At 28.3% G+C, this 15,947-nt stretch overlaps 1 protein-coding gene across 1 annotated transcript in view; it reads right to left on the bottom strand.

Moving 5' to 3' along the window:
• The window catches only part of LOC114915192 (uncharacterized), a 55,307-nt gene extending 39,629 nt beyond the window's left edge, over positions 1 to 15,678 (bottom strand). Inside the window, exons 1-3 of the mRNA XM_083065791.1 lie at positions 15,113 to 15,678; positions 14,262 to 14,332; positions 3,839 to 4,776 (exon numbers count right to left, since the gene is read on the bottom strand). Of these exons, the coding sequence (XP_082921917.1) occupies positions 3,839 to 4,724 (886 nt within the window). The 5' untranslated portion in view covers positions 4,725 to 4,776; positions 14,262 to 14,332; positions 15,113 to 15,678. The remainder of the gene's footprint in view (positions 1 to 3,838; positions 4,777 to 14,261; positions 14,333 to 15,112) is intronic.
• Positions 15,679 to 15,947: the final 269 nt, after the last annotated feature.

Raw genomic sequence — 15,947 nt, 5'->3', positions numbered from 1 at the left:
TTAGCTTGTTACATCGTTGGTGACCCTATGGTACACCTTGTTAGTTCATATATGCACATGATGCATGTCACACATTCACAAACTCGTAGACGGAATTTCATGTCTTATCACATTTCGCATTCTCATAGTCATAGCTTATCTCATCTCATCACATTTCACATCCTCATAGTCATAGTGTTCACATTAGCACATTCTCATTCACATCATGTTTCATGTCATTTATTCATATTTCACATAGTCATACTCATAATTGTTCCTCATAGGGTTTCACATAGGAACCCACAGAGCACTCTAATTTATATCAAAACATATATAATTTTGAAATCAAATACATATTTACACTCTACATCACACAAGAAACGTAACAAAACATTCAGAAAGCAAAATAGAAAACATGCATATTTGTCTTGTTTCTCATAGGGTTCTATCAAGAATCCACAGAGTACTATAATTCATATCAAAACATATTTATTCTCAAAATTAATTACATATTCACACATTACATCCAACATGGAACACAACAGAACAATCAGAAGACAAAACATAAAACATTCATATTTTGCTTGTTCCTAAAAGCATGCATTAGGCAAGGGATTGGGGGCCAATCCTACTACCCAAAAATTATTCCCACACCCTCGAGCGAGGTTTCTCACTCCCCCTTTACTTGGATATGCAGAAGACGAAACTAGAGTAGAATCTGGTTGATCTCCTTCTCTTGGTTCTCCTTGATCTTTAGAGAGTTTGTCTATAAATAGTGTCAGAGTGCTCTATTTATAGATTTCAGGAGTGGCTAGAACGACCCGTTTCAAATCTTGAACCGCCCGTTCTGGATCCTTTCAGCATGTGTAAATTTGGCATGCGGAATGGCCCGTTCTAAAACCAGAACGACCCGTTCTAGGGTTGCGTTTTAACACACAACGATCATATCTGGAATGGCCCGTTCCTAACTTTGGAACGACCCGTTACCAACTAGGGTTATAGGCCAATTTTGTGGTTTGGAACAACCTTTTCTAAACTACTAAATATCAAACTTTTTAATAGCTTGGAACTACCCGTTCTAATTTGGGAACGGTCTATTCTGGGCTACTAAAACACCCTAAATTAATCTTATAAAAAAATTACTAAATTACCCTCCATAAAAAGTATGAAAACTGGGGTGTTACAGAAATAATTTTGGATAAATAGATATGGATACCTCAACATCATAAACACTACATTAACACTTAGAATTTTGTTCTCTCTTTTGGTCACATCATTTTATCTATTATCCTTATATTTATCTATCTTTTCTTTTGGATATCAATTAACATGATAATTTTCATGTATTAATTTTTGTTAATTTTTTCTTTATAAATTTTACATAATTAATTAAATTATTTTTATGGTAATTTATATATAAATTTAAATATATTTTTAATTCACATAAAATGAATGAGTTTTGATTTTATTCCTTGTTGATTCTTTTTTTATTTTTCATCCTTCTAAAATTTGTAAACATAATTTTTGTTTTCGTAAAATGAGTAAATTTTGGTTTTGATTGTATAAAATATATATTTTTTTATTTTTATCTTTCTAAAATCTAAATTTATTATTTTTAGCCCTAATCATCATTTTAAGGTAAATAAAATAATTTCTACTTTAAGAATATATAAATTGTTTTAGATGTGTCAAATATCGATATACTGGTGTTAGGTAAATCTAGTATGACCAAATAACTTTTTAATAAATAAAAAGTGGTTAAAAATGATTACATAAAAATATAAACTAAAAACAATAGTTCTAGTTTTAGAGAAATGAAAAATAAAGAAAAAAATTATACCAAAACCTTTTAATAAATAAAAAATAGTTAAGATGATTACATAAAAATAGGAACTATAAACAATAGCTCTAATTTTAGAAAAATGAAAAATAAAAAATTATACCAAAAACAAATTAAAAGACTAAAAATATATTTAAACTTTAAATATATTAAAAAGAAAAAAAAAAGTTAGCTAGGGACTATGACACAAGATTACCATTTTAACATAATTTTATAATATTTGTAAAATAATTTATAATATTTTTTTTAAAAAAAATTCTTTTTCAAATTATTAGAATATATTAATTTTATCTATTATTCTTTCATGGATTTTATACATTATTTCATTTTCTAAATTCCGAAATTTGTATAGAAATTAACTAAAAAGTCAATGAAACAATTAGCATTAAATAATAAATTTAAATGTTTTTATAACATGTCTTAAATAAATGATACGATTTTTTAACACAATATAATATTAATAAAATTATTATATTTAATATACTATTCAAATTTTTAAACAATATATTTGAGTAATATTTATTTATTTTATAAAATGCTAATTAATAATATTTTTAAAATTTAAATATCAAAATTATTATAAATATATAAGATAATGTAGTGAATACAAATTTTATGCACATTATTATATTTATTATACATATATAAAATATAATATACTGAATAGAAAATATTATATTAATTTATTATATATTTTTTGTGAAAGATCAGCATTGGAAATCATGGTAAAATACGATAGTATTTTATATCATATATATTATATTTAAAATTTAAATATAAAGTGTAAATTAAAAATTAGCATAAGTTCTCTAGATAAAACCTTAATTCACTAAACCACAAATATCAAAATTTGAAAAATATCTAAAAAAGTTTGTCTGGTTTTATCCCGGCCTTTATAAATTTTGATATGTAGATTAAAGTCTAATGAGAATGATTTATCTTTATTTTTTTTCTCTTTCTATACATAAATTAACAATTATTTTAGTATGTAATGTACATGATAGATATTTAATTTATGTAACTAAAAGTTATAATAAATAAATAATTTAAATATATATTATATTACATTATAATTTATAGAAAAATATTTTTTATCAAATAAATTATTTTTAAGATAAATGATAAATAATTTACATCATAAATTTATTTTTAACTATTTATAATTTTATTTTAAGAAAATATTGAAATTTAATTTAGAAATAACACAATGAAAAATTGAAAGAGACAAAAAAAAAAAACGGAAAGAAAAATCCATAAAAGTGTTATTGTTGAAGAAAAATGGTTAAAAACAATCTCATTATAGAATTGTTTCTATAAATTCTCTTTAAAAGGAATTATTGGAATTTATAGAGAAAGTATTTTCTTTCATTTTCTTAGAGTTTCTCCCTCTTTGTAAATACTCAAATTCTTAATGGTATTAAGCATTCTTTTTCCGAGCAATGGCTTACACCGATTTCTTTCTATGCTCTAGCACCTATATATCATATTTGATGATGTAAGAATTATTTTAGAGCATGATCTGTATACATTGATATATAAATAAACCAACAGTAAAATTCGGGGTTAAAATCAATTGGCATCATAGAAAAATGTCTCCTACTAAAGTGAGGTGCACAAGATATTATCACTAAGATTGAGAAAGTTTATAAACTATCCTCATTTTCTGTACCCATAGAAAAAATACAAAGATATAATTGTTGTACCATGTTCGTGTGTTTACGTTGGATTACTTAATATTAAAAAAAAATCAAGAATCTAATAATCAAATCTCATACGTGTAAGAAAATAGTTGAATAATTATTTACTTATTAATAGATTAGAATGGATTTTACGGCTAATTATAAGTATTGTTGTTGTCTTGATTTAATAACATGAATATGTTGTTCATTCGAATATTTGATGCCCCCGACCAAAATGACAGTGAAATGATTAGAATGGAAATTAACATAGTGTAGCAAGAAACAATACGAGGAAATTTGAAGTTATATGTAGCAACAATATATATGTGATTATGTGTACCTCTAAACTGTGGTGGAAGAGGTGGTGGTGCAGCTGGTTCAATGTCTTTGGAAATAATTTCAACCAACTCTTGGTGATTCTGAATCAACTCATCCAATGCAGAGTGTTGGGATCTCAATTTCTCCAATGCATTCATAACAAATTCCTTGTAGCCTCCCTCAATTGCCAAGTACAAAACACATTGGCCATCATTGTTTGTGCGAAACAACGCAACTCGCTCAACCAACTCCGTGAAGCCAACCCGAATCGATGTTTCTTTGGAACGTAGCATACTCCTTACATCTTTGGGAGCATGACCATTCAATAGTGCCTCGTGAAAGAATGTGTTTCCTTGCTTGTTCCTCACCAGGGTTTCTTCGACGGCCTCTTTGGGATTTTCAGAATATGGAAATGGTAAATTCGAGAGACATGCATCGAACAACTTCCTTAGTGTAGAGACGTGCCCATATCTTGCAGCAACATGTAGTGCTGTATCACCGTTCTTATTTTTAGCATGCAAAAGGTGTGATGCATTTTTAGTTATTTTCTCCACCAAGTCGTCATTTTGATACCGAGCTGCAACATGCAACACGGTGTTTCCCAATGGGCTCTTCTGCAATACACACTCATCCGGTATTGGTTTATGATGTTTTATTAAATCGCTTGTTTTCTTTGACAAACACAGATCACGTCCTTGAATTTCATCGGTGGGTTCCGAGTTTTGTGTTTCACTTTCATCAATCTCGTTACTTGAAGTTGAAGGCTCCTCTACTCCAGAGTAATTCTTTTCAATATCATCGGTGGGTTCCGAGTTTTGTGTTTCACTTTCATCAATCTCGTTTCTTGAAGTTGAAGGCTCCTCTACTCCAGAGTAATTCTTTTCAATATCATCACTATTCGTCGACATTTAAGCTGGCCGACCTTTCTCTTCTGCTTCCAGGTACGTAAACTTCCTTTTTCTGTGTCCAAAAATACAAAACTATGTAAATACATCAATTTTACTGCAACTATTTTAAGGCAGACTCTGTTGTGCTTCTGCATTTTTTATGTTCAAATTACACATGGCATTACTAATCTTAATTTGTAAATTTCAAACACACACTACATGAGACAAGTAAGTGACTGATTACGTTTTCAAATTTTGTATGTTAATTTAATTATCTTTCTAATGCGGTGAGACACAAGATTTTCACCCAACCTTATCATATAAAAGTTTAACATGATATAAAGCATTTCCTTCTGCAAGTGTGGCCAACCGGCACTGAAGATGTAGTACACAATGAACTCAAGAAAAGTCAAACTAGTGACATATACTTGATAAAATTTTAGTTGGATTTATTTTGGAATGACTTCACTAGTGCAAAAATAGGTTACTACGTCACCTAATTTACGTCAAAAAAACAAAAATACGACGTTATAAATACGCAGTGGCATTTTCATAAATAATAAGTGACTAATTTACGTCGAACAGTGGGGGGTCCGACATAAATTAGACAATCTACGTCGGAGGAGTCATGTGGCCGACGTAGATTGTATAATTTACGTCGGACCCCCCTTGTCCGACGTAAATTAGCCACTATAATGTCTCAACGTTTCATTCTCATTCCCGCGCTCCCCTTTGTTTACGAAAGCATCACTAAGTTCTTCTACTCTAAGTCTCTAAGTTCGTTTGTTTGCTCACATTTCTCGTTTGTCTAAGTCCTCTAAGAATCTGCACATTCCACATTTGAGGTAACTTTCTTCTATGCATTATTTTGTTTATTTTCTGTTATATGTTCATCTGGAAAGGCCCGTTCTGCAACCAGAACGGGTCGTTCTATTTGAAATTTTTTGTTTGTTAATGGGTTGATCTGGAACGGGCCGTTTCGAAACCAGAACGGGCCATTTCAGTTAAAAATTAACACAAAAGTTTTGCAGCTGGAATGAGCTGTTATGATTTTGGAACGGGCCGTTCCAGACACATAAAATTTTTGTTAATTGTGTATCTGGAATGACCTGTTCTGGTTTCAGAACGGGCCGTTCCAGATGCATTAAAGAAGGACTTTTTAGGCATTGACCTTTAGTTTATCATCGTATTAGTAGAAATATTTATGAATTTTATCCGAAATTACTATCGATTTTTTAGGGTTGTAGTTTAGGTTAGAAAAATTATGAATAACTGAGTGAATAGTTAATTTGTGTTAATATATAGATAATGAATCGAAGTTGGATGAATGCAAGTCGCATTAGTCAGGAGTACAGAAATGGAGTTGAAGAGTTCTTGCAATTTGCAAGAGAAAATGGGAAACCATCAAAGGGGCATATTATTGTCCATGTGTTCGTTGTTTGAATCAGTTACGTCAGGAAGTTGGGGAAATATGTGATCACCTATTTATATTTGGTATTGTGAAGAGTTATACAATATGGACATGGCACAGAGAAATATTAGACATTCCAACGGTGTCAACAACTGAAAATTTTGAAGGGATGGACGATAATTTAGAAGAGATGATACGTGATGTTGGTGAAGAAAATTTTGAAAGAGCACATGTGTATGATACCTTAAAGTCTGATTTTGAGCAACCATTGTACCCAGGATGCAGTATGTTTACAAGATTATTAGCAACTTTAAGATTGTTTAGTTTAAAAGCAAGAAATGGCTGGACTGATAAAAGTTTCACAGAATTGTTGGCGTTGTTGAAGGAGATGCTTCCAAAAGATAACATGTTACCTAATCGCAACTATGAGAAAAAAAAAAAGATGTTATGTCCAATGGGTTTGGAGTATAAGAAGATACACGCCTGCCCTAATGATTGCGTATTGTATACAAATAATTTTGCTACACTGAAAGTGTGTCCGACATGTGGATTGTCACGGTTCAAAAAGAAAACTGATGGAAGTAGTGGTGAGGAAGAAATAAAGGGTCCCCCTACTAAGGTCTTATGGAATTTGTCAATAATACCTAGGTTTAAAAGCTTGTTTGCCATTAAAGAGGATGCAAAAAACCTCACATGGCATGAAAATGGTATAAAATGTGACAATTTTCTTCGACATCCAACTGATTCTCTGCAATGGAAGAGGATTGATGAAACATTTCCAGAATTTGGTGTAGAGTCAAGAAACTTGAGAATTGGTCTAGCTACAGATGGCATGAATCCTTATGGGAACTTAAGTAGTAAACACAGTTCATGGCCAGTTTTGTTGGTCATTTACAATTTGCCTCCTTGGCTATGCATGAAGAGAAAATATATTATGTTGTCTATGACGATATCAGAACCTCGACAACCAGGAAATGACATAGATGTGTATCTTAGTACATTGATTGATGACTTGAAAATGTTGTGGGAGACAGGAGTGGAGGTCTTTGATACATATCGTGAAGAAAAATTTACTTTGCGTGCAATGTTATTTTGCACAATAAATGATTTTCCAGCATATGGTAACTTGAGTGGGTATAGTGTGAAGGGTCATTATGCATGTCCTATATGTGAAGAAAACACAAGTTATACCCAATTGAAACATGGGCAAAAGACTGCGTACACTAGGCATCGTAAGTTTTGTGTTCGTAGTCATTCATACCGTAGATTGAAGATAGCATTCAATGGATGTCAGGAGGATGAAATTGCCTCGACACCGCGCAATGGTGAAGAAGTATATCAGCGGGTGAAGAACATTAACATTGTGTTCGGAAAGACGCAAAAGAAGTCAACTGAGAGAAATATCTGGAAGAAACGATCAATATTCTTTAATCTTCCTTATTGGTGCAAGCTAGATGTTAGACACTGCATAGATGTGATGCATGTGGAGAAAAATGTTTGTGATAGTTTAATTGGGACATTGCTAAACATCAAAGGAAAGACTAAAGATGGAGTGAAAGCACCACAAGATTTGGTGGACATGGGTATACGTTCTGAGTTACATCCTCATTCTATTGGAAGACGCACTTACTTACCTCCAGCTTGTCATACTCTATCAAAAAAAGAAAAAAAAAGCTTTTGTGAGTGCTTACGCAGTGTGAAAGTTCCACAAGGGTACTCCTCAAATGTTAAGAGTCTGGTATCTATCCAAGATTTGAAGTTAATTGGTTTAAAGTCTCACAATTGTCATGTCTTAATGCAACAACTTTTTCCTGTGGGTATTCGTAACATTTTACCATCTTCTGTTAGAGTTGCTATTACTCGATTGTGTTTATTCTTCAATGCCATTTGCAACAAAGTAATTGACCCTGTAAAGTTAGATGAGTTAGAAAATGGAAGCAATCATAATCTTGTGTCAATTGGAAATGTATTTTCTACCTTCATTTTTTGATATCATGGTGCATTTGATAGTTCATTTGGCTGATGTCCGACGTAGATTGTTAAATTTACGTTGGACCCTATGTAGTCCGATGTAAAAAAGTTTACATTATTTTCAAAAATGCCACCGCGTCATTTTTACGTCGGATATGTTTTGGTTCGACGAGAAAATACAGACGTAAAATGCCTGTTTTGCACTAGTGGCAAATAATAATTTGCAGAAATTTCTTACAAATGTTTTTATGACAAATAATCTACAAGAAATTTTTACCAATTTTTTTAATATTTTATTGATCATAAAATTATTTTTTTACGGTAAAAATTCATAAAAAATATGATGAGAATTTTCTTTTATTTCTTACGAAAATAAATTCGCAGGTAATATTTATTGATATTATAATAAATGGTAAAAAATTTCGTAGGTAACTTTTTTTGCAAATTTCCTAACAATTTTAAGTTGCAGGAAAAATAAAAAAATTGTTTAAATTTATAAATTTAATAATTAAAAGTTTTTAATTAAAAATATTATTTTACTAAATTATTTATAAATATATCATTATAATTAATTTTAATTTAAAACTAAATTAAATTAAATATATAAATTTTTATAAATAAGATAATTAATAATAATGAGTTTTAATTGAATGGTAATTAATAAAATTTTATAATTAAAAGTATTTACTTAACAAAATATTATTTTACTAAATTATTTATATATATTTCATAAAAATTAGTTTAATTTAAAATATTAATAAATTAAAAATTATTTTTAATTGAATGTATAAATTAATAATAATGAGTTTTAATTTAATGATAGTTTGTAAAGTAAAATTATAACAAAAAAATTATTATTTTAGAATATTAAATATTTTAAGAGTTAATCTAATTTATAATAACCTCATTTTGTAGCTCAATATGATTGAATTAATTTTCTTTTTAAAGACATAATCTAATTAATATTTAAAGAAAGTATCAAGTCGCACATCGATTATAGATAAGATAATTAAATAGCATATAAGTGAAAGCAATACTTACCTTTCAAGTTAATTTTGTAGGTTGAGTTAGACTTATAACCAACATTCTAAAATTTTAAAAGATTATCAATGACATGTTGGAGGTGTGGAAGCAAATTCTTGATTCTTCATGTGAATTCTTACAAATTTATATGCAAAATCCGCATGAAAAGTTGAATATAATAAAAGAAATTTTAATAATGTTTGAAGCCTGAAATTATTAATTGGTGCACAAATTGTCTTATATTTTAACATTTTATTGAAATTATTATTAATTCACATATTGTATTACACAGCAGATAATATATGAATGGGACACAGTAATTGTTGTCAAGTTAACTAGTAAATTCTTACCAATTTAGTATTCTAGCTAAAAAAAAAGTGTTAATTTGGTGTTATTGGGATATAAACAAGTCTCACATCGATAAAATAAGACAAAAACTAACAACTTATATAACATAAACATACTTCAATGATAGAGAGGCCTTTTGGGTGATGACCAAAAGCAAAATCGTGAGAACTTAGGCCCAAAACGGACAATATCTCATCATTGTGGAGTATGCTTGTATAATAAACTTTCATAAAAATAACCTTCATAAAAATATCCCCTCAGACAAATACCATAAAATAACCCTATCAGGTGTCAAGCATCAAATACTTTCTTGAATAATCTTAGACAAACTAACTAATATTTTAAAAAAAAATTATACAATGACGCACATATTATAATGACACAATATTTATTACTAAAACTACTTTTAACTACATTTTAAATATAATATATGTTGATATATTATTAAAAAGTGTAGATAGAAGTTATAGTGACATACAATATATATTATTAAATCTCATTTATAATCAATACTAAAATTATGTGTAATTATAATAAATTTATACCTACATATTTTATATCATAGTATCAATTTTTGTATGTTACTACATATAATATTTCTTATAGTATCAAGGGTTCATCAATTTGGATAATCTAATAATTTTGAATATTAGAACTCAAACCAATTAAATTAGTTTGCATTTTACTTGATTAGATTGAATATGATCCCAACTAAAAAAATCATCTTTATTGATTTGGATAACAGATATGCACTTTGTAAATCCATTAATTCAATAACCAAACCAAATATATCTATCAAAATTCTAACATTTAGTTTTACTTAATATTATTTGTAGGTAGCTTAGAAAATAATGCATAAAGATTCTTTGGATAATGATCATAATATGAACAATTTAGTTTGTGTTGGACTATTTTGAAAGGTTAACTTAATTTCAAATGTTGGATTACCTTAATTTTATATTTTTAATAATGTAGTTTTTATTAGTCATTTGCTTTATTTTGAACAATTTGATTTTTCTTGAACAATTTGGTTTAGGTCGACTAATTTGATTTATGATGAACAAATTTGGTTTATAAGTTATATTTTTTGGTTTTTGTGTGATACTTAGAGTCATGGAAACTTGCACGAATATTTGTTTATGAATGTTTATTTATGTTATTTGTAAATATCTATTTTAAATTCTTACATGACTCTTTCATTTACATTTTGATATGTTATTTATACTCTTTTAATATATAGATTTAATTTTTGGCACAAAATAATATATTTATATGTTTAAAAAATAAAAATTGTATTTTTTTCTTTTGGAAAACCTAACTATCTAAACTAAACTAATTAAATGTAACTAAATGTTGATTGCATTGGTTTGCTTCAAACCAAATCAATAAGAATTAATTAGTTTGGACATTATTTTACTTCAAAAACACTACTACAAAAGTGTCATTTTCTTGCGAATTTTTTTACAAAAAATATTCGCAGAATTTTTTTTGCAAATTTTCTTGCAATAATAATTTCACAAAATTTTTTTACGAATTTATTTGCAAAAAATAATTTAGAGATATTTCTTACAAATTTTTTTATGAAAAATAATCTACCAGAAATTTTTGCAAATTTTGCTACAATTTTAATGATCATAGAAATTTTTTTCCATGGTAAAAATTTGCAGATAATATTGTAAGAATTTTATTTTGTTTCTTGCATATTTTCTTGCAAAAATAAATTCGTAAGTAATGTTTACTAAATGGTAGAAAAATTTCGTAGGTAACTTTTTCTTGGGGATTTTTCTATCAATTTTAATCCGCAGGAAAAAGCAAAAAAATATTTAAATTTATAAGTTTAATATTTTATAAAAACTTCGAGTCCTGCATTAATTGAAAATACAACAATTAAAGAGTATATAAGTTGGAGCAATACTTACCTTACAAGTTGATCTGGTTGAGTGTTAGACTTATAATCTACCATCTTAGAGTTTAAAAGATTATGTATCACATGTTGGAGGCATGAAAACAAATGTTTCAGATGAATTCATTGTGAACATTTAAAAGTTTAATATCATTAATAGAATTTGTAGTAGTTTCTTTGATTTTTTTCGTATAAAATATTCTTGCAGAATTTATTGCGAAAAAATTCTCAGGAAACTTTCCTGAGTATTTCTTTTTGCAGGAAACTTTCCTGGGAATTTTTTTTTTGCAGGAAAATTTCTTGCGAATTTTAAAATTTGCAAAAACATATTATCCACGAAGCAATTACCTGCAGATAAAATTTTTGCAAAAAAATTCGTAAAAATAATATTTACTGTAAATTTTAATACAAAATTCACATGAAAAATCACATATAATAATAGAAATTCTGGTAATAAAATTGCCTATGAACATCTTTACTAGCTAAATTTGTATAATAAAGACACAAAATGTCTTAATCAAAAAGGAAACAATTAATATGAAATCAGATATAATTTTTGCCGCACGTTGACAATGTTATTTTCTGTTTCACATTCACTGATTTTGAAGCCAACGCAAATGTAATGTTTTTTAACATTTATTTTAAAACACAACATATTTTTATAGTTCTTTTTTTTTTTAAAAAAACAATGTTTTATGTTTCACATTCACTTTGAAGCCAACGTAAATGTTAATGGTTTTTATATCTTTTTAAAACACAACATATTTTAATAGTTCTTTTTTTTTTTTTTAACTCTACTTTTCAATTCATTCATTTACAATACACCAAAACAATCGCATTATAAATAGAAAAGGCAGGAAATTCTTTGTGAAAAATCACCTCATTTTATGACTTACTAGAAAGGAAAGGTGTTACGATGAATTCTAATTTTTTTTTTAAATTTTCTTTTTGCATTTATCCCTCCTATTTTTCCATTATTCAAACAAGTGAAAAATTTTATTTCACTTGTAAGTAACTTCTTTTTATTAATCTACATTCCAAGTCAACTTATTAAAACACAAAGTAAAAGAACTATTTTCTAGAATAACAAAAAGAACTAATATTTTTTTTAAAATCTTGGTCTTGCATTTTTTTATTATTCATAAAATGGTAGATAAAAAATAATCACTAGTACAGAATATACATTTTACGTCGGTTATTTTAGGGTTTTACGTCGTAAAAACCTCCGACGTCGATGCGGGAGACGTAAATTTACATCGATTGCGAAAACCGACGTAAATTTACGTCAGACATGCCAAGGTCTGTCGTAAAAAGTCGTAAAAAAATTAAAAAAAAAAAGAAAAACGAGTGCAAGCAGAACAGGCCGTTCTGGTTGGAGAACAGCTCGTTGTCCAAGCAGCACGGCCCGTTCTGCATGGAGAACAGGCCTTTCTCCAAGCAGAACGATCCGTTCTTCTTGATAGAACCAGGAGTGGGTTCTCCAAACCCGGACTTGGCCACTTCTTTCTCCAGCTTCAAAAACTCGAAATGCAACGCAAATATCACCTTCCTATTCCCGTGAACACACTCAGCAGAAGACGCCACCTCATAGAACCTCGCAGAAAAGCCCATGACCAACGCAACGTCCGAAGAAGAAAAACATCATCACGCGAATCAACCTCTTCTCCAACCTTCCTAAGCTCTAGAGGAAGGTGCGGATGAGGAGGTAGAACTTGTCGAGGCGGAGGGCGTTGATGTCGGACCACTCGCTGTGCATGGTGCGGAGGAAGGTGGACGAGGTCGTCGGGGGAGTGGCTCCGACTGCGAGGGCAGCCACGATTTGAGGAGGAGGCGGAGGGATTTCTCGCGTGTGGCCTCCATTGCACAACGCGCGGGAGAAGGAAATCCTAGATGAAGTTTTTGAAATCTCCAGCTAGTGTACACCTTCTTTTAACGGGCGGTCATGTGGGTTATTTACGTCGGCCCTGGTAAGGTCCGACGTAAATTTTAACATTTATGCCGGACACAACGCATAGCCGACGTAAATAATTTAACTAAAATTACGAAACATGTCACCGTGTTTTTATTACGTCGAGTTTTTGTATGTCCGACGTAAAATAGGTGACGTAATATACTAATTTTTCACTAGTGAATACTCTCAATACTAGCAAACATGGAGTCAATAACAAGGTGACAATTCTTAAATCAAGTACTATCATCCACTTAGTGATTAGTTAAAACTCGTGTTAAGTTTAACTCAAGACTATACTTACCAAGTTGAGTGTCAATAAAAACCTATTTGAGAAATTTCATTTATAATGTTAAGAAATTTTCTTAAGCATGTATACTTGCCAAAGTAGGATTTTAATAATAGACATGAATCTTTTAGTTTTTAATTCAATTAATTCTTTTATTTGAATCTAATAAAAATACTGAATAAAAAAATGATAAGATAATTTCGAATTATAATTCACTTTGAAAAAATACAATATTTTAAACTTTTTAAAACTATTTTGTATTATATGTTATTCCCCTTAACCATTTCATTTTGATTTATATGGATTTACTATTATTATTGAAAATGGAATTGAATTAAGAATATGCAAAAGCGAATCAGCTAATCGGAAATATTCGAAAGAACTAAAATATAATAAAGCATCATAATATATAATAGTAGAAAAAAGACATTTTATGTGACTCCATAAAATAAATTAGTTATTCTAAGAAAAAGTGAATAATTATTAATTTTAAATAGAATAATTATTTTTATATATTATTCCTATTTTATTCTTAAATATAAATTAATAAAAATATAATTGTCTTTAATATATATATATATATATATATATATATATATATATATATATATATATATATATATATTCCCTTTGTTATAGATAAAAAGAAAGAGAGTCCACAGTACCTCGAAAGCTTTAAGATTTCACTCGAAGCTTCTCTCCGCTACAAACGTTTCAGTCGGAATTATAATGTAACCTACACATCAAATATTCAGCTTATATTAAAACATATACTAATAATAGATATTGCAAGTAAAAATATAAAAGAATTATTATTATTATTATTATTGAATTAATATCGTTAGATAAAAGAGACAAAATAAAAAAAAAAACTTTAAGACAACATTAAAAAGATTAAAAACTGTAATTATGGTGAAAAGAATTAAATATATAAATTAAAAAATTTATTTTAAATTATAAAAATTAAAATGTAAAGTAAGTTATGATATATTTAGGAGAGATGATTTACCAGAGAATGGAGAAGAAAGGAGATTATCAAGGAATTAAGAAAAAACACGTGTTGAAAAGAGATAATTTAAGTAAATTTACCAGAAAATTGTGGTACGTACTAATCATGTAGATTTAATTCCACTTTCTTAAGAGTGGATTTATGTGAAATTTTCTATAAAATAAATATATAAACAAGACTACCTCTACATTAAATAGTTAATTAGTAAAATATAAAAATGTAATTATTTAAATAATATATTTTTGTATAAATATTTAACTATAAAAATATATTTATAAAATAGTTTTTAATTTAATTTTACTCTATCAAATAACTATATATTTTACACTAATTTTTACTTTTTTTTATCATATCAATTCTCATTTATTTTCTTTCATTTTCCTAAATTTTTTCTCCTATTCCAAACAAAACATAAAAGTATAGGAATTAAAAAAAATTAATCATAATTAAATTAAAAATTATCACAAAATATTAAAGATTTTGAAATAATTTGTAAATAAAGTCTACCGTATGAGCTGTTGACGATGACGATACGAGTGCAGAGAATGAGGTTCTTGTGGTTGCTCAATAGAAGCTGAGAGAGAAAATTAATTCGTCATGATTGAAATTCTTTTGTTTCCTTTGTTCGTCTCAGATTACTTCAGAAAATTCACACACACACACATGCAGCTGCAAAGATCATAGCACTAAAATCTCTGCGACAGAATCAGAAATCTAAGGCAGTGTTTGGTTCCAGATTCACACAAAGAGAGGATTTTGTTAAAAGAAGAAGGTGGTGTGAGATGGCAGTTGAGTCTAGAACATAAGGGAGACATGATAAGCGTAAAGCGGGAAAAAGAAAGAAAACATCGTAGTTAAAGTTTAAACCTATTGGGCAGAATATACTTTTCCATTTCTATCACTCAACCAACTTTGGTTGTTACAAAATTTTTACTTTAGATGTATATAGAGGGACAAAAATAAGAGATTTATTTATATTTTTTTAATATATAATTTTAATTTTTTTTTGTTTTGCACTAAATTAATATTCTTTGATAGATAATTGCAGACTAACTTTTTTTGGATGAAGAATCACCAAATTATATTTTATTTGTTTCAATAATGTTTTCCATATTTACACGGTCACGTTATCGAACTCTATCGTGCTAAATATTTAAAGAGTTCAACTATCTACTAAGTGTAAATTGTAAATTGTTCAACTATCTACTGATACAATATTAATAATTATTTATTTTTATATTTATGAAGACTATTTTTTTTATAGTTATTTTAGTTAATTAAAGGGTTTTATAGAATACTGTAAAGGTTTGTAATAATTTAAATTATTTATGAAATTTTTTAT

The sequence above is a fragment of the Cajanus cajan genome, chromosome 10 (assembly GCF_000230855.2).
Source record: "Cajanus cajan strain Asha chromosome 10, NIPB_CcT2T_4, whole genome shotgun sequence".
NCBI classification, from domain to species: Eukaryota; Viridiplantae; Streptophyta; class Magnoliopsida; order Fabales; family Fabaceae; genus Cajanus; species Cajanus cajan.
Note: the sequence above shows the minus strand (reverse complement) of the source record. Positions and strands in the feature narration are given on the sequence as shown.